Below are 19,409 nucleotides of genomic sequence, written 5' to 3' on the forward strand. Positions count from 1 at the left end.
CCCACACCCGCACCCTAGGGACATTTCTAATTACACTAATTGCATTAACTGTACAGTGAAGGAAGATAGAGTTGGACAGAGCATTCCCCTGCAGTGCCGTATGTTTTTATCAGCTCTACACACGCTGTGTGTTTTTGGGCATGTATTTGTGTGTACTTGTGCGTTTGCATTGTGTCCTGACTGATTTCTATTAGAAGTAGATGAGGAACTATGAGGATGATTCAGTGTCAATGGCCTTGAGTCCGAATTCCATTCATACTCCATCTGCAGTGTATTTTTCTCTCAGAGGAAGACTTGTAAGAGGGCAGATCTTCAAGGTCGCTGTGGCTATGACATGGCTCTAATGTCACACAAAGAACAGAGCAGTAAGATAAAACATAAAACTCTTGAGGGATATATGAGAAGTGTGTGTGGTGGGTGTGTGAGCGCGTGCGTGTGCAAATGGCTCAGATTTATATTGTTCAACTTTTGTACAACCTACTAAAGCAACATGTCAGCAAGTTAGGACACGGTTACACGTTTCCCAAACATTGCTGTACTCACGATGGCTCCCTCCTGCCACCCAGTGTACAGTCTGGGGTAGGACAAGGGGTAGACTCCCCCTCTAGTACACCTGAATGTTCCGACATGACCACAATGGAGTGGACCAATGAATCAGTTAACTAATTAATCACCTTCCCAATCTATGTCATCATGTGATGTGGGTCTCATTCAGTCATAGGTTTTCATTAAATTCCTCTGCTCTCAGCTCTACCCCTCTGTACTCCAACATGACCTGCGTCGTTGTGTTATTCTCCATGCTTCTCAACCTGAATTTTAATACGTGTCCTTGGTACCTATAAGTAATACTATTACTATGGATATATACAGTATAGAGTTACCAGTTTTAGAGGTACACCTATACAATCTAATCTAATCTTCGCCACTCAGAGTAAATTTTGAACTTAAATGTGTCAAAAATACTAACAATGACACAAGTATGCTCTTCTTCGTTGAGTTAAAAAATAAGTGCCATGCATAAATGTTTCTAAATCTTCAGACTTATGGTTTCATCTCCAAAGTTATTTGGGAGAGCAGATCTACTGTATTGAATGACATGGATTATAGAGGTGTACCTAATAAACTGGTATATCTGGTATATACTGCCTGCCAATCTGTTCAGATAACCCACATATTCAAATAACCCACAAACATTACATGCAGAAGCAAACTATAGCACACAAAACAATGCACCCACAGGGAAAGAAATGGTTTTATTAGCAATTCTTGCAAAGGACGGGTGTCTCTTTGCAGAGTTCACTTAATATTTAGTGAATGTATTGACAAAACGGAAAATGTAGTAACAACACAACTTAAAAACAGAAAGGATAAATGAAAGTGAAATGTCATTAAATGCTACAGTGTGAGCAATGCAACAGTATTATTATCAGTGTTATTTACTGGTATGTTGGATCTATGTCCATTTCCTGTAACCATGACAATAAATAACTATCACGAGCTAACAGAGGTTAAATAAGTCATATGTGCATCTAAGCTAGCAGTGTTATCTAGAAAATAGTGCATCTAACATACTTGTGTGTTCAGTGGAAGGCGGCACATACACTAAATGTGTCACAGTTCAGTTCAGTAATAAATTCAGACTGATATAAAATCCACCCTTGGATGACCAGTGTGTGATGCTGAATATGTGCCAGGGTTTTATTTTAAAATGAAGAGCTGTGTATTCTTTCTTTCTTCATCCTACTTCCATTCATCTACTTTCATCAGATACTTCATCAGTTTGTGCCGCAAATTGTTGCATCCAACTATTGGCACTTGAGCAAGGAGCAAGATAGTGACACATTTTTCCAGTCGAGTAAAAGTGAGAGTCACATGTTTCGGTGCTGCACATGTCAGTGGTAAAATGGATATGTCTATGATGTAGGTCTTCCTGTATTATTATTATTACTGACTGTGCTAAATGGCACGTCAAGAATGAAGACCTCGCTCTTAGTTTAGCTTTAAAGTTGAAAATTAATTTCTATTTGATGTCCTATCCATGGCCAATTATTCACATATGTTAGCAATAACTGTTTTTTAATAAATGCTTAAAGAAACCGTTGGAAGGTTCTGTAAACATGTTTGTTTGCTTTCTTGCTAAGAGTAAGATGAGAAGATTGATACCACTCTAATATCTGTCCGTTAATTTTACAGCTACGGGGAGCATACAGTTAGCTTAGCATAAAGACTGCAAGCGGTGGGAAACAGCTAGCTAGCCTGGCTCTGTCCAAAGGTAACAAAATCCACCTACCATCACTTCTAAGCTCACTAATTAACATGTGATATCTTCTTTGTTTAATCCTCAAAAAAAAAAGTCAAGTGTAAAAACTACAAGCTGGAGTCGTGTTATCACAGAGGTTGCTTGGTGACCTGTGGAGACTCAACAAGATATGAATATGTCACGTTACCTGCATGCGCGTGCACGTGCGTCTATGGCATGTGTGCACAACGACAAAATGGGGACCCTCCCGTAAAAACATTGCTTCATAGTGCTGCTAGTGTTTCAAAACTCTACAGAGCGCCTGTGGAGTTTACCTTTAAGAGGCAGATATGGTGGACAGAGTGGTAGAGATCTTCTTAACTGTGTGTGTGCGTTGGTTGGGGGTTGTCAAAGGCCTTGGGGTTTTGGCCTTGAGTGTGGTGGCAGTGGTGGTGTTCCTGGTGGTGTGGGTTGTTGAAGTGGTAGGGCTCATGGCGGTGGTGGCTGTGACAGATGACCGGATGCTCGATGCCTTCGCTCTGCAGCTCGTCCTGCTTGTGAACTCCCTCCAGCTTTCCCACCAGCTCTCTGATGAAGGTCTTCGGAGGAGCACAGCACCCAGAGCGGGTGTCACAGGGAGCAGAAAAGAAATAGATTTTTACATGGTAACAGTGTTCCAATACGCCATTCACATTTGTCAGTACAACCGTGGTGGTTATTTGAAAATTTTATTTTTCTTTCACATACACCATCACGTCAAGTAAAGTCAATTTTATTTATATAACTCCAAACTCCCTTTTAACTCACTAGAGCACCACATGTGGATTAATCCGCAGTTGAAAATAGTCCCCACAAAATCCACTATTTATTGTTTGAGTAATGTTTGCTAAAATGCTCAGCTGTTTTAGTAAATTATTTAGCCTTTTTTTTAATGATAAGAAATAAAAGATAGAGAAAGACAGAAACTATATGTTTGTGAGTTGTTTTAAATTCATTATGAATCAATGGGCTTGGCGCTGATTGTTTTAGATAGGTTAGGGAAACTGAGAAGCACTGAGAGACGGACTAACACATTGCTGGTTTGGGTCTTTTTTACAGGATTTGCTGAAAATAAGAAAAAGATAATAATAATATATTACCAGCCTTATCCTTTAACTAATCCCTTTAGCCGTTATGATTAATGATGCCTTTTTTTCTTCTCTTTCCTCTGCTACACCACCAAACACAACTAAACACATCTGCAAAGTTTCCTCTTCAGCACTAGCTTCTAATTTTAAATATGCAACTGGCACGTACAGTGTTAGTATGAGAAAGGGAATCTGTAAAATGCACGTATGGGGGGATAGGGACATGCTTCAATTGATGTTTAACTGCATAATATAACTACACTATAAAAAAAGTATATTTTCTACATATTATGTGAAATTCATGAATGATAATTTAGGCCATTAAACTCAAGTAGGACATTTTCTAAAGAAATTAAGAGCTTTGGTTAAAAAAAAAAAAAAAAAAAAAGCATGCTGTTGTTACGGAGGCAGCACACAGACATTTTAGGGGAGGCATCTCAGTTTTGTAATTACTGAGAGACACTTTATATGGAAACATCTGGCCACTAACAGTAAACCTTGTGTTATTCTTGTCTGTTTACACTGTTAAAATAACCACTTTTACCATGCATTAACTGACTAAAACAATATCCATACAGCCATTATCAGAAAATTAAAAAACAAACAGCAATTATCTGTTACATAGCAGAAACAGTGCCAAATAAATTTAGTGTTATGTTATCTTTTCACCCCTTTATGTTGAGTTTTGAGAGTTTTTATGTCCGTAGATGGAAGAAGGTCTTGTTGAGCAGCTGGGTCCCAGAAGGATAACCTCAAGGCCCAGTGGAGGAAGTTGTGTTGTAAATGTGTTACTCATGATTACTCATGACCGCTGTCAAAATAAATCACTAAAAATGCTGATATATTGGCCGATGTTCTTCGGCCAAAAAACAAACACTATGTATATATAAATATATATTTTTATATACATATATTGTATGTAGAGATAGATAGGTTGGTAGGTTGTTGGTCCATTTGTGGTGGAGATGATAGGTTTTGTTCTGTGTTTTATTGTTTCTGTTCACAAATGGAAATTAGCTTGTGGTAAATTTGGTACAAATGATCGTTTCTCTCTGTTTAAGATAAGATTTATGTTTTTTCATCATTTCTAAATTACCCCAAGCTTCTTTTTCTGCATTATGGTCTGTAAAAACAAAATGTCAATGTCACAAAATCACATTTGGGTGACCTCTGTCACTGCTTACTTTATATAATGGTGAGATAGCCTGATGAGAAACACGATACCCAGATGTGGTGTGTTATGGCAACAGTACACGAAGGGATGGGCAAAACAACCAGCTCTAGTATTTAATAAATACTGACTACAAGCATTTGTCACGCTCTGGATTCAAGTGCTTTTGTTTTCCTTTTATAGACGTTACTCAGCAGTAGTAAAGTTAAGACTAGTCTTGGCTGTGGCTGTTCATGTTGAGGCTATTTTACCATCTGTTCATGTCTTTAGGTAGCCTGAGTAGTCCTATGTGGCATATTTCTTAGAAACCTAGTGTGTTTAGTTGCAGGTAGCTCTTAAAGGATATGTTCAAAATGTATCAAGTCTGTCTTAAAACAATACTCATTTGCCCACTTAACGATGAAACAGGTTTTGTTTGCTGTAATTATTCCTCCTGTCCATACTAGCAATGGAGAGATCTTTCTAATGTCCTCCCAATTGGGAATAAAATCCAAAGTCCTTGTTCTGGGCAAAACCACAATCCAAATTTCATCTGAAGTTAAAGTAATGCTGCAGCAATTTGCAGCAGCACGGAAACATGGAAACTGTTCTCAACAGATTTTAACTTTGGAAGATACCCACTTAATTTGATGAACTCAGATTACTGAAGCATCACATTAACTTCAGATAAACCTTGGAATAAATCTTTGCACAGAACAAGGGCTTTGGATTTTGTAACCATAATTGCCATTTGAAGCATGTTAAAGTTACAATTTGTTACAGTCACCTGTCAGTGGTGTCATATCCATTTTGCGAATGTGTAAGCCTTGTGATTGTCTGCCAGAAGTGGTCTAAACTGACATTTTATCCAGTTTTAACCTACATTTTTATGATAGACTTCTTAGATCTTTTTTAACTATATATTTTAACCAGATGAAGGATATGATCATTGGACTTCTGGATCTTAAGTTATCAGAGAAAATAGCTGAGCAAACATTAGCGGCAGCTCGGCTCCCAACCCCTCCGAGACATCCTTCACTGAACAGTGTCTGAGAAACACTGATTTTAACGTGCAACTGCTTTATTCAGTGTTTTAACCAGATTTAATCCCCTGGTCCATTTGTTTTGGAGAGGACAAGACCTCGGTAGATAACTCGGCTCCTGGCGAAAACCTCATGAACGATTAACACTAAAGGAATCCTGACTGGGAGAAGCTGACTGCATTGACGGCAGTGGTAGTGAAGACAACGACTCCCATGATTCCATGCCACTTCATGACATCACCAAGTGCCGTCTTTTGTTATTGTTTTGATTGCGAGACATGAAATTACATACTGAGCATTCTTTTAATTGCCAGTATAAACAGGAGGAATGATTACAAGAGGAATGATTACAAGATTACAAGACCTGTTTCAGTGTACATATAGTTGTATTAAGGCTCGGATAAACTGTCTGAAGTGCAAACAGTTCCACTCATACTACAATTGAGGGTCTGCCTCGGTCTGGCATTCCACGGATGCACAGTTCCCGATCTACACGCCATTCCAGTTGGTGGTGGTAATGCCCCACTACGTTGTTTGCTAACTGCTATACAAATCAAGAAGTACAGATGTAAGAAGTATATAGTAGGCATTTTCATCTCTCCCATCTGTGCAATTTCTCGCCAGGAGTTCAACACCATTTGGCTGTCTCGGTATTGTTTAAAAGAAGAATTATATGAATGTGGGTAACGCCGGATCTCCTTGCACAACCTCTCTTCAAACCAAGAATCCATTTTGTTATCTGGAGCATGTGCAGTTGGGGCACTCGCCAAGCGTACAGTCCGCATGGACACAAATTTTGGGCTGCACACGAATGTCCACACAGGGGTCAGCGTGGACCATCACAGACACGGGCGGATGATGAAAGTTACGTCACGCGACCCTCGCAGAACAGGAAAGTGTGAATTGCCCTCTAGTACTGTGTTTAGACAGTGCTCCATATTAGGATCTAATAAACTAAGTCTGGTTACGAGAAGCAGCAGCTACACGGGCTCTCCCTGCTCTTCTGCCTTTGTTTGCATCACTGAACGAGCCACAGCGTTCAGAAAGACTCATTGTTTGAGTATTAAAATGGAAAGGAAAAGGCAAGAAGGACAGAGGGCCATTGTTGAAGCATGTGGAGACTGCGGGGTGTGGTGTCATTTGCTGCAGCTTCAGTTTAACTCTGTGTGTGTATGCATGTATGCAGATATAAATTTGCATATGTAATGTGTGTGTCATCATGACTAATCTTAGGTTGGAAATGTAATTCCCAAGTTAAAACATACCTCTGTGTTGTTACTGCACTTTCGAAGAAGCTCCTGTTCCAAAAAAAGGGGATAATGTTGTAACAAACCAGAAACACAATCACATATTCATTGTCAATATTCTCCCATAAACTCTTATGCATTTCACCTAAAAATCTCTCTTACTGTTGCTCAGTATCAAGTACTGTGTAATATGAACTCTTTCAAACATGTGTGAAAGAGTCCCTGAACAAAATCTGCCCCTCTTGGTGCTGAAACTTGCAAATCATGGTGTGAAATGGCTGTGACTGATGACACAACCTGAGTTTATCCATCAACGTTGGATAATTTTGAAAAGTCTTCTCCTTTCTCTCTCCTCCTATTACATAACCAGCACCCTCTTATAGAGTTTGAGTGAAGTGGTCACGCATTTCACATTACCTTTAACTTTTTGACTCTCTCCTCAGCGTTGGGCAGGTCAATCAAGTCATCAATGTTAACTTCCTCTGGCATGTCACGCTCCTGAAGTAAACACATGATGAAAACACACACACAAAATCGTAATGAGTCACCGTACAAGATGGACGCTCTTTGAACACACAGTTATGATCTGGCTCAGTCTCTTGAACCTTTCTCCTTCCCCATAAATCCCCCCGTAAGTGTTCAAAGTTTTAATGTCACTGAGGCTTACAGTATAATACACGCATAGTAACTTACAGCTGCATCAACACATGAGATGGAAAATTCTAGCTGTTTTGTGCGTCATACCGGTTTTCCAGTATGTTTTAGCATATTTAAAGGTCCTCTGCATATCTAAAGGAATGGTTCAAGTAACTATTAAAGGGGGACTCCACCGATTTTTCACGTCAAAAACTGTTTACAGGTGTTTGGGAGTTCTACTGCATATGTGAGACAAGTTGTATAAAGCCTTTTGTTGCTCCAGAGGGAGCTGTGTGAAGTCTGATACATTTTCTCAACTGAAGTCACTTGAGTTGAGAAGTAAAAAATCTGAGGGTGTGGAGTCAGAGAGAAGTGAGCTCACCAGACCTCTGCAGCCCGCTCCTCATCCCTGCTGCAGGCTAGAGGCTCTAGACTACATTAAACTCTACTAGCATAACACACTCAAATCTCCGAGTGAACTGTCGTTGCATTGTGGGCAATACAGGTGCGAGGTTTTGACAAGGAAGAAGAGTGTGTGGAATTAAAAAAAGACGATACCTCTGGTTCTGCTGCTTTGATTTTGATCCTTTTGTTTAAACTGCCCTCATGTGTCTGAATCTTGTTGGAGTGCAATGCTACATTAGTGGATTTATGTTTTAATGGATTCACAATACACATAATCATCTTACTCAGGGTTAATATAAAAATATTGATTAGTGCAGCTTTAAAAGTAACTCGGAGGCCCAATGCTCACTCAGTCACACATGCGGTTAATTCCAGGAAACCTTAAGATGCTTGTGAAGATGAAAAAACAAAAACTTCTTCAGGTCCTTCAACGTGGCACAAGGAGAAATTCTACATGTGTGACATGACCAGCCTGTGGAACCAGATTAAAAGTGATAAAATACGTCCTCACATATTTACCAGTATCTCCAAAAGAATATTTTCAGTTTGAAGAGCAACTGAAGGCTTTGGATTCAGCCCCCACCAACTGCATGTCCATCGTTTGTACCTTTTAGGCTCTGGGGGCTGAATGGCAACAATTTTCACACAGTACAGTAACAGGGGCCTGCTATGTGTGAACAAACAGCCATTGTACCAGCTGAGGGAAGGGACAGTCCCACCCTCCCATCATTACACAGGCAGTGCACTGCACTGCCTGTGTAATTAGGCAGGGCCCTTAGCAGACACAAGATTGCAACTCAACAGCCCACCAGCTTCATCTCCACACTCTGATACTCATACAGATGTGCGACATGACTGTGCAACAAAATGATACTTTTCTGAGTTGTTTTGTTATCATCATAGGCTGCTTTACAACAACAAACTTATTAAAACCAATGAAGCATATTCTAAATGGCCAATTTGCTCCTTTAATACTGCATAAAATGAATGCTTTGGGTATGAGGTTCGTGTGAATACATGAAGGCAAAAGCTCCTTGTGAAAGCGGGATGCTTTTTGGTCCTTATGCTTCACAGAGCTGCCTTATCATTGTGATAGTCTGAATTCTATGCCCTTATAATCAACAAACTCTCACAACAGAATCCTGCATTTTATGTCCAGCAATGCACTCCTCTCCCTGAGAGATTTCCTACCAGCTTCCTCAGCAGCCTGATGCAGTGTTTACCTCCTCCAGGGACATACAAAAGGGCTTTCCTTCCTCCATAAACTTCTCCTCTTCCCTGTTTCTCATCATTCACCCTTGTCTTAGTTCCACACGGCCCATGTAAGGCAGAAACCCCCAAGGAAGATAAAAGGTCTGTGAAGAGGGGACAGCACTGGACAAAACATCTGCAGGAGGCTTGGCCTTGTAAGGAGAACCAGACTGCCCCACCTCTCCTCTTCACTAAAACACCTCATACAGTACATTATAGGAGGCCTGGAGTCGAGTTTCAAGACTGTGTAATCTCAATGTGCTTTAATATCGCACTCTTGTCAAAATACAACTTTCATTTCATATTTAAAGCTCTCTGTCATTATTCATACTCTACTCTAGGGACGTTACATCTTTAAAAATGTACATACGTCTTTAGAGCTGTTTCGGTAGGTTACCTGCTGATCAGATGATGCAGTGTGTTATATTAAAATGCGGACCAGCCAAAGCAGTTTCTTTCCCTTGCTCTCGGGCACCCACCTGACCCGTGTACAGCCGGTCCAGGCTCTCGTCGATCCACTTCTCCACGTCCAGCCGCCTCTGCAGCTCCTTCCTGTTGTATTTCACGGTAACCCGTGCATGTCTCTTGGGGATAGTGGACCCGTGATCTTGAAACGACCCCAAATCTGACGAATGAACTGTGTCGTTTTCCTTAAGCGAAGTCCTGGTCCGATCGTTTGCCATTTCTGGTCTGGACTGGCCTGACTGGTTTCAGCTCTTGTCCAAGCGCAGGGAGAGAGAGCAGCGCTGGCAGCAGCACAGACTGCTGGACAGAAGTGTTTTTTCCCCCCCTCCCCGCTGATGTTTATCTAGAAAGTATTTATACAGATACTGCTAAAATATTTAGACACTGAATCGCATTCTCCGTCTTTTAAAAATGTGCACACAAGTCCAGTGTCTTGACAAAACATAACTATCTATATCTGACACCACAATTTTACAACTTGATAGATTTCAAAGTCTGGGTCACATTATCAGCTTTTAAACGATAGTTTGTTTTATTTTTTTTTATTTTAGCCTGATGTGCAAACCTTACCAATTAGCAGAGGTCTTCGAAACTGTAAAACCTGCAAAACCTGAATTATGATAATAATTTAAACGATAGAGTTACTCCAAAAAAGACAAAATGCAGCTTCTTTATGACGGGAAATAACGGCTCATTAAGTGGGTGTGACAGGTGACTGCTCGGCTCCGTCCGTCAGGCTGATAACAACACAGGCCCAAACTGTTTGTTAGATGGAACACTTAGCACATGTGTCTGCAAAGATTCTCAGTCATCCAGGTCATGGTATTCTGCAAGTGCCATGTGAAAGCAACCGGACGTTTCGCCTCTCATCCGAAAGGCTTCTTCAGTTCTAACTGACTAGTGGGGAGTTCCAGCTAAGTATACCTGGAAGAAGGAAGTACAACTCCACAACACAGCTGGACATTCAAGGAAAGTGGGTGAGGAACCTGTCTGACAGGAACCTCACTCAACCAGAAATGGGTGTCTTATCCAAAGGACTAAACTTTGCCATAACACCAGAACAGCCACAGAAACAACCAATTGACTAATACAGAGGCCGAACAGCTCAGACGGAAAGTTCAGCCGCTCTCGCCAGTGCGAAAGCACCCCCTTCCAACCTTACCATCCAAGAAAGGAAGGCATTGACATCGCTCCAAAGAGACCGGAATATCACCATCCCTCCAGCCAACAAAGGAAGATGCACAGGGGTGCTAAACACCGCCGATTATCACACCAAAGGTGACCAGTCTCCTCAGTGACAGAGCCACCTATGGGGCACTAAGGTGAGACCCTACCAGCGGCTACAAAAAAGAAAGTAGTTAGTTGCCTCCAACAACTGGAGAAGGATAATGCTATTGACCAATCCCTTTATTACAGACTGTAACCTGGGAAAACCACCCCTCGCATTTACGGACTCCCAGAAATACACAAGGAAGGAGTCCCACTCAGACCCATCAGCAGCAGTATTAACTCGGTAACCTACAACATTGCAAAAAAAACCTGGCTACCATCCTGGCTCCTCCGATCGGAAACACTCCACAGCACATCAAGGACACCCAGGACTTTGCCAACAAGGTTGGAAAAATAAAACTGGACTCAGATGAAACCATGGTATCCTATGATGTCACTTCACTCTTCACATGTGTTAAAACAGTAGCAGTCAAACAATGAAATGAAGCAGTTAAAAAATGAAGCAGTTAAAACAGTTCTGCCTGACTACCACCTATTTCCTTCTTGGATTGTGCGATGCACAATGGGAATGACAGAAGCCTCAACATTGAAGTATACCAGAAACCCACACACACGGATCAATACCGACTGTTTGACTCTCACCACCCACTGGGGGAAAAAATGGGCGTCATCAGAATCCTACACTAAACAACCGCTACATAGGCGCATGGCACAACACAGGAGAGCCACTTCTTCAGGTCAGGACTCAGCAGTCCACCTGCATCTTAAAGACAAAGGACACTCTTTTCAGGGCGGTGATGTACACATTTCGGCCAGCGAAGACAATGGTTTGAAAGAGGAGTGAGAGAAGCCATCTTTGTCAGTCTGGAACAACCGTCACTAAGCGGAGGAAGTGGTCTGAGACACCACCTGTCAGCCACCTACATTGCAGTTGTAATTTCACTCCCCAGGAGGCTGAACACTCATCCACACCAGGACTCATGTGACCACTCACCTGATGGGAGGGTGGGTCAACGATTCACTTGTCACCCTAACGACCCTCAAGGTGTCAGCACCCACCCACACTTTGACTCGTGATCCTAACGACTTAGGTGATGACCGGGAGGGTTACCGACTCATGTGACTTCAACGACTCACAAGTGTTGCTGATCTCACCAGAGGATAAATACCTGGAACTCCCCACTAGTTTGTTAGAACTGAAGAAGCTGTTCTGATGAGAGGCGAAAAGAACTTCAAGCAAGTCCAGTTGCCTTCGAATTAGCGCATGTCGACAACCAGTGTTCTCAGCATCAAATAAACCACGCCATGTACTTCAAAGGTTTTAACCCCCTGTTCAATGAAGCTTTATATCTCCTCATGCCTAATACTTCTTGAAGAGGTACTATAGGATGTCCCACTGTTCACTTTGATCAGTTATTATGGTCCATGGATAAATCTGAGTTTTTTCCATCTTTGTTCGAGATGTCAAATCACGTTCATCAGGAAGTTTCCTTTCATCACTTAGATATTTGTATTTGTTACTGATGATATATGTTTATGCACAGTGCTGCTCAGTACCCTTGAGCGTTCACTTAATCTGAAAATTAAGCAGCATCCTACACAGTATTAAATCTAATTGGTAAAGACAGCGTTGACCCACCCAGAGCTGACGTGATCAATTCATGATAAAGTCATTTTGAAAATGCCAAAAAGAATGAATATCTTCATTTGTGTGTATGAATAAAGCACAGGGTTCGAGCAAGTAGAGCAGAGACTTAAATCCAGAATCGCATCAAAGCAAATCTTTTATTCCACATCACAACCACCACATGATGAAGTTAAATAATATGACTGAAAACATGTAACGAAACACAAACTTTGGCATGAATCAAAATGGCACATGAAAGAGCAATGTGATCAGTAGTATATAAACTATTATATATAAATTACAGTAATGGCTGACTCTGTGTGATAGAGCGCATTTTCCTTATATCCCTGCTCTGAATATCTCTGGGAGATTTCACACCAGCCTGCAAAGCCCATGAGACATCCAGGTACAACATCAGGCATCAGTCTTCATTCAGCACCATATAAATATATGTCTACATCTCTGACAATCAAAGTGAAGCTATAAACAGAAGTTTTCAAATAAATAAATAAGATAAAGAATAAAAATGATGGTACGCACAATAAGGAAATAATGGCCAAAGGAAGATTGAAAAGCAAAACAAAAATAAATGAGAAACAATTAAGCAAAGTGAACATATTAAAGACAATAACCCAATAAAACTTTTGGGCAGGTTTTCCAAAGGTGGTCAGACTACTGTGACTTCCTGGATTTGGTTTGTGTTGTAGGTCCTATGAAAAGTGGATCATATTATTTGTCTCTTTGGGTCTTAAACATGGAAGAGCTTTGCCCCATAAACTTTTTCAATAATCTTTGTAAATCATCTACAGCAGAATAGTTCATTTGTCAATATTTTGTTTCGTATGCTTACATCTTTAATGGTATATTCTCTCCAGCATGAGCAGAACAGTTTTCAACTCATGAATCTGCTCCTGTCATGTGCTCATGCTCACTGTGCATGAAGAGAGAGGCGCAACAAGTGCTAGTATCCTTCTTCCCCTGTTTGAGCGTTCATGTTTTCTCTCTGTTTCATCTCAGCCCTGCTCCAGAGCCCAGGCCGGCCTCGTCCCTCCACATAAACTCCTGACGCTCACTTCTGGCCACGTTGCTCTCCACGGGGTTGTGCCTGTACCCAGATCTGCTGTCTGGGCAGAGGGAGAGGCTGAGGCGAGCTGTGCTGTTGCTGATCTTGAACAGGCTGTTGGGTCCAAGGAAGGCTTCTCTCTCGCTTCCTCCCAGATTGTTGACTGTCTCCAAGTCATTATAAACTGCAATGTCGCTCAGCTGCTTCCTCCCTTGCAGTCTCCTCCTCCTCCTCAGGAAGATAATGACGGCCACCAGAACCAGCACCAAAACAACCAGAACACAGGAGATAGTGAGGGTGGCGGAGGAGGGCTGGGAGGTTTGGCGCAAAGCTGGCTTGAAACTGGGCTGAAGCGTGAACTCACAACTCGGACCCATAAAGCCCTTAGGGCACTGGCATACCGGCCCAGTGAAGTGAGTGAAGCAGGTGCCACCGTTCTGGCACGGACGGGCGCCACAGGCATCTGAGCGCACACTGCAGTTCTTGCCAGTGTACCCCAGGGTGCAGGAGCAGGTGTAGTCATTCACACCATCTTGGCAGGTCCCAGCATTCTGGCAGGGGCTTGAGGCGCAATCGTCGATGTTGATCTGGCAGTTGGCACCAGTGAAGCCTGCCTGACAGCGGCACAAGATGCTCTGGCCAAGATCCAGACACTCGCCGCCTGCAGAAGGGAGAAATACTCTTTTCAGCATCCAAGAGATCAGGGGTAACCATTCATTTAAGGATAGCGTGTTAATGGGATTACATTTAGCACTGTCTTTTTAGTGCTGAGTGTTGACAGTAATAATAAAACAATTTAATATTCTGCCAAAAAAAATGCTCTTTTGCACTTCAGCCACAAGATGTCGCCAGAGGGGAGGCCTCTCCTGCCCACTCACCATTCAGACAGGGCCTGTTGCTGCAGCGGTCCAGCTTCTTCTCACAGTTGGAGCCGGTGTAGCTGGGAGGGCAGCGGCAGGTGTAGCCTCCGGTCATCGTCTCCACACAGGTGCCGCCGTTGAAGCAGGGACCATCCGCACACGTCATGGCAATGATCTCGCAGTTCTTACCGTAGAATCCCTGTGGGCAGGTGCATGAGTAGTCATTCTCCAGGTCCTGCGGAGGGTGGAAGAAAATCTTTATGTTAAAGAGGAAATATCTAGAAACAGTTTTTACGTTTGGCAAGGACTGTGAAGTTACGAAGCAACCATTTCATTTGTTTTGAATAGAAAGAAAAAAGATAAAAGCTCCAAGATTTTCAATGTGCATTGTGCAAAATTTAGTGTAGCCCAGCAGAGGTCAAACAACAAACACTGGACTATAAGTCATTCACACTGCCAACTGTAACTATTTGCACTGCTGTGCTTGCATTACAAGACTTACACACTATTATGCACTTTATCAATTCCTTTATTTGTTTTTAATAGATGTTCATAATATACACACTGTTCTTTATTAGAAAAGTATTTTTAAGCTAGCTATCTATGTATCTGTTCTTGTACTCTTGAATGGGATCGATAAAGATTTTTTTATCTCACCTTGTCTTAATGGTCTTCATTCTTTATAACAACTATTTTAGTATTAGTGCACATTATCTCATTATATACTCACATTGCAGCTGCCTCCATTCTTGCAGGGGTTGCTGTCACACTCATTGGTTTCCAGCTCACAGTTGGTGCCTCCAAAGCCGGGCCGGCAGGTGCAGGTGTAGCTGCCCTGGCCCGTGTTGGTGCAGGTTGCACCATTGGCGCAGGGCTTGTGGTTAGTGCAGTAGTTCAGATCCTGGTCACAGAAGAGGCCCCCCCAGCCCTCCTGACAGTTGCACTGCCACGGCTGGCTGCACGTCCCGTGTAGGCAGCCCGGATAGCGGACGCATTCATTGCAGGAGGGGCCCTGCCATCCCATGCGACACGTACAGCCCCCTGGGGCCTCGCAGTAGCCATGCCTCTCACTGCAGTCCGCTGAGCAGATGGCTGTAGAGGAGAGGGAGGGGAGGGTGTGTGCTTACAATGGGCACGCCTTCTCATACATTTCACACACACACACACACACACACACACACACACACAAACACTTAGAGGGCCTCCTGTCTGACCTCAGCCCTGTCCCAGACGTCACTTGTGGTTAAATACTAAGCCAAGCAGCTGGTAGGCACACTGCCGGAGAAAAAAATGCTTTCTTTTATCTCCTTCTTGCTCACACACACACACACACACACACACACACACACACACACACACACACACAGATCACCTTGAAATATGAATGTGTGTCTCTAGTGTTGGCCACAGTTCTCTCTCTCATTGTAACAGAGAACAAAAGGCAGATGGAACACCAGGGACTGTCTTGCAAAAGAGTAAAACACAATGCCACAGGACATTACCCAGATAAAGGAATGACTCGATATGCTCTGAAAAGATTCCTGTTCCAAGTGTCTGTGTAGCAGATCAAAAATCAACCACAGCCGAGTAGTAAGTTAAAAAGACTTTTTCATCCATGCTTTGACAAAACCCGAGTCTGATTTTTCAATTCATGGAAGGAGGAAAGGTTTGGATTGTCTTATCCTGCCAATAGTGTATCCCTTTATGTGAATGTTTTGTGATTCGTCTTCAAGCACAAATGCCTTTGATTGTGTCCACTGTCTAGGTCTTGCAGTGTCTTTGCCTACTCAGATGTATGTTTATATCTTATTTAGTAAAATGCCTTCTTTACACTGTTGTGCATACTGTGAGAGAGTCAAGGACTGGAAACTCCTGCTTATGAGGCCATCCTCTTGTCATAGTTCTCAGAAGGATACCATTTATTTGGCTGTTTCCATCCTTTTTACTGTTGGGTATTGTATTCTGTATCATACTGTGTACTTCTATGAACCCGATTTCATGCAGAATTTCAGTGCAGAATTCTTTTCATTTTGTTTTTCCCATGTTAAACGGTTAGTAACTTTGTTTTGAAAGGTTCCATGTAAACAACGTTTATTAGTCTATTACTATAATTAGAGATAACAATTATTTACTAATTAATGTGATATTTACATTTTGTGATGACACCAAAGATTAAAAATAAAGTGAAATCAGGTTCAATTCTATTATAGATGTATTACAGGTACTATCAATGTACTTTAAATCCATATAGGATATGTGAGGTTGAATCCAGTGTTTGTCGAGGGAAATAACTTTTCTGACATGCTCCCTCCACAGATCAGTCTCTGGACCTGCACTCAGGGTACTAGCACCTGATCCGAGTGCCTTGCTCAAGGGAACTCCAGTAACTATGAACTGATAATATACACTCACGCTCCGAGCAGTAGTTTCCCTTCCAGCCCTCCAGGCAGATGCGGTTGCCCTCCTCGTCGCAGGTGTAGTGGCCCAGCGTGTCGTCTCTTGGCCTGCAGTAGTCGGCGCAGCCGTCTCCGAAGTAGTACTCGTCGCAGAAGACGTGGTAGGAGTAGCGCAGCTCGCTCTGCTCGCCAAAGTGCACGTCCTGGGACCAGTCTTCTCCGATGGCAAGTCTCCTCCTGGTCGCCAGGCGGCTCACGAGGTTGTTTTGGTTGTCTGCGGAGAAGAGGGAGGTGTGTTTTGAACGGCGGCATTGCTGCAGGGCAACTGCGTGACAGCCCGCGCCTCAGATGGTCCCAGTCAATGAGTGAACGGGGCCCGCAGGAAACAACCCACCTGTGTATTCAGTCGGAGATTCGGCGTTCCAAGCTTCAATGATCAACGAAAATGTTCCCTGGAACCGAAACAATAGGCACTTATCGAACATGACTCAATTCAATGGCAGATAAACTATGGCCTCTGGTTATTTATGCATTTTTTTCAATTAAAAAAAAAGAATCAGTCCTATCTTATCTACCACTCACGACACCCTGCAAGACTATTATCGTTTGTGTAACTAAGATTTTCAATGTACCGGCCACTTGAAGTGAAAGGGCACCCTGATGGGCGCGCTGCTGGAAATGGAGGTGTGATCGGCCCTGATAACGTTGGTGTGTCCGGTGCCAAAGGTGCAGGGCGGCTCTGCGGAGATCACATCCTCCGGGTGTTTCAGGCAAATCCTAAAAAATATATGACAGTCCCTGTGTCTTCTGCAGATGCGCTGCGCCGTGTGGAAGGAATGAATCTTCAGCTCAAACACACCGGAGGACAATACCTGCAGTGACAAGCACAGTGATATCAGACGCGCCGTACATAAAGACACGTTGAGGTTGTTATTTCAACACAAACAGAAGCCAACTTACTGTGTCCACTACGGCCAAAGCCAAGAGGTATCTTAGGTGTAGGTGCGTCATTTCTGCTCAGAGTTTGCGCTCCAGTTCTAAGTGAATGTCCGCATTCGGCGTGCGCAATAATATTCCCAAAAGTTGCTGATGAAAACTCTTTCAAAGTAGAGAAAAGTCTCTCAAAAAAGTGTCAGCACCCTGGGGTTAGTGGTCCTTTTGGCGTGTCTTAGATCCTTGCTCTCCCGGTGGCCCGCTTACCCCGTCCGCTTGTTTGGGTTCTGGTGGCGCGGAGTGCTTTTTATCCCCTCAGATGCAGCGCGTCACCGGCAAAGAGGTGGAGCCGGAGCAGACCTCGGGGGAGCAGCCTGGCGCAGGAGGCCTGCCTGGGGATTTAGACAACCTACGTTGCATCTGGACAAAGTTCCTAAGAGGAATATAAATAAGAAGCCGGCGCATGACAGATATGTTTAGCGTTACACGAATCTTAATTACGCAAAAAAGTGTAAACCGATGCGGGTGATGGACCTGAATAGTCACAAAGGCCTAATGTGAACCTATGGCCAACAAGAGGCAGATTAAACAAAGGTTTAACAACAATCTATCCAAGTTTTAGTCATGTCAATTTGAAGAACTTTCTGAATAATAATAACAATGTGGTCGGAGTGAGATTTCCTCCAAATCTGACCACAATAAAAAGGAGAACATTTCATCCAAGACAATATAACGTTATGTAGACATTCGGGGTTGGGGCAAACAATGAACGTGCCACAACAGTAACTCATTAAGCCCCCTGCATTTCACCAAACGTGGACTAGAGCAGTTAATTTTGACAGCGATTTAATTGAATCATTATATTGAATAATTAACACCATTTTCGTGCATATGGATCATTTGCATCATTGTTTGGAAAGTGTTTTTCACGTTGTGGCTTGCCTACACACTAAACAAAGATCAGAAGGAAGCAGGGAAGAATGGCACACAGCCTTTCTTTCCATTCTAAGTGCTCTGGCGCGTGTGAGGTGACAGAGAGTGGGCAGGTCCTGGATAAGACCGCATTGTGCGTCAAGCAGCTATTGAGGCCTCTTCTGTTGTTGTACTCTTGAGCCTGAGGGGGGAGGAAAGTGTGTGTGTGTGCGTGTGTGTGTGTGTGTGTGCGTGTGTTTGGTGGTGGCGGTGGTGGGTTGGTCTCCAGGGTCTGGACTATCATGTGGCTTTTGTCTGGACCTCATACGAACAGCTGTATGGTAATCAACGGCACATGGTCGACCCTGTGGGGGCTCCAAACCCAGCTATTGTCTCCCCCAAAGCGTCTACCCCAGTGCCCCCCCCCCCCCCCCCAGCCCCCCCACACACACATACACAATCCGTTAACCCCTTATTGATTTAGGAAGGACTCTGGTCGGCTGTCGGTTCCGGCACCTGTCGCCAGCAGGGATGTGGTATAGAGTAAAGACACCTAAGCTGTTATCCACACAGTGGAGCCGGTCCAGCCATCAAGACTGAGAGAAACCTCTATGTCCTAATTTCATAGAACAACCAGAAGCTTCAGAAAGGATGTTAAATGAGTTTTTGTAAGAGCCCTAAAACAAATGAACGATTACCTGACTGTATCTGTATTTGTGTGTGGTTACTTTCTTCATGGCGGTCGTCGCCTGGAGGTGAGTTTAAGCACGTATATGTCGCAACACGTTGCTGGCCATGGACACGGAAGGGCGTTTGACTCCGACT

The 19,409-nt window shown here is 43.1% G+C and overlaps 2 protein-coding genes across 2 annotated transcripts; both read right to left on the minus strand.

Moving 5' to 3' along the window:
* Positions 1–1,242: 1,242 nt before the first annotated feature.
* ppp1r14aa (protein phosphatase 1, regulatory (inhibitor) subunit 14Aa) lies at positions 1,243–11,847 on the minus strand. The gene is made up of 5 exons (XM_040149555.1): positions 11,788–11,847; positions 9,578–9,906; positions 7,224–7,304; positions 6,825–6,857; positions 1,243–2,838 (listed from the first exon to the last, which is right to left on the minus strand). Exons 2-5 carry the CDS (start codon positions 9,779–9,781, stop codon positions 2,617–2,619), a joined length of 540 nt encoding a protein of 179 aa, XP_040005489.1. The 5' UTR covers positions 9,782–9,906; positions 11,788–11,847; the 3' UTR covers positions 1,243–2,616.
* A 752-nt stretch (positions 11,848–12,599) lies between these two features.
* On the minus strand, positions 12,600–17,930 carry dlb (deltaB). Its single transcript, XM_040149646.1, has 7 exons — positions 17,700–17,930; positions 17,372–17,611; positions 17,134–17,191; positions 16,756–17,013; positions 15,074–15,435; positions 14,362–14,578; positions 12,600–14,144 (listed from the first exon to the last, which is right to left on the minus strand). The coding sequence occupies exons 1-7, from the start codon at positions 17,748–17,750 to the stop codon at positions 13,429–13,431; spliced, it is 1,902 nt and encodes a 633-aa protein (XP_040005580.1). The 5' UTR covers positions 17,751–17,930; the 3' UTR covers positions 12,600–13,428.
* Positions 17,931–19,409: the final 1,479 nt, after the last annotated feature.

Source organism: Xiphias gladius, chromosome 17, assembly GCF_016859285.1.
Source record: "Xiphias gladius isolate SHS-SW01 ecotype Sanya breed wild chromosome 17, ASM1685928v1, whole genome shotgun sequence".
Classification (NCBI taxonomy): domain Eukaryota; kingdom Metazoa; phylum Chordata; class Actinopteri; order Istiophoriformes; family Xiphiidae; genus Xiphias; species Xiphias gladius.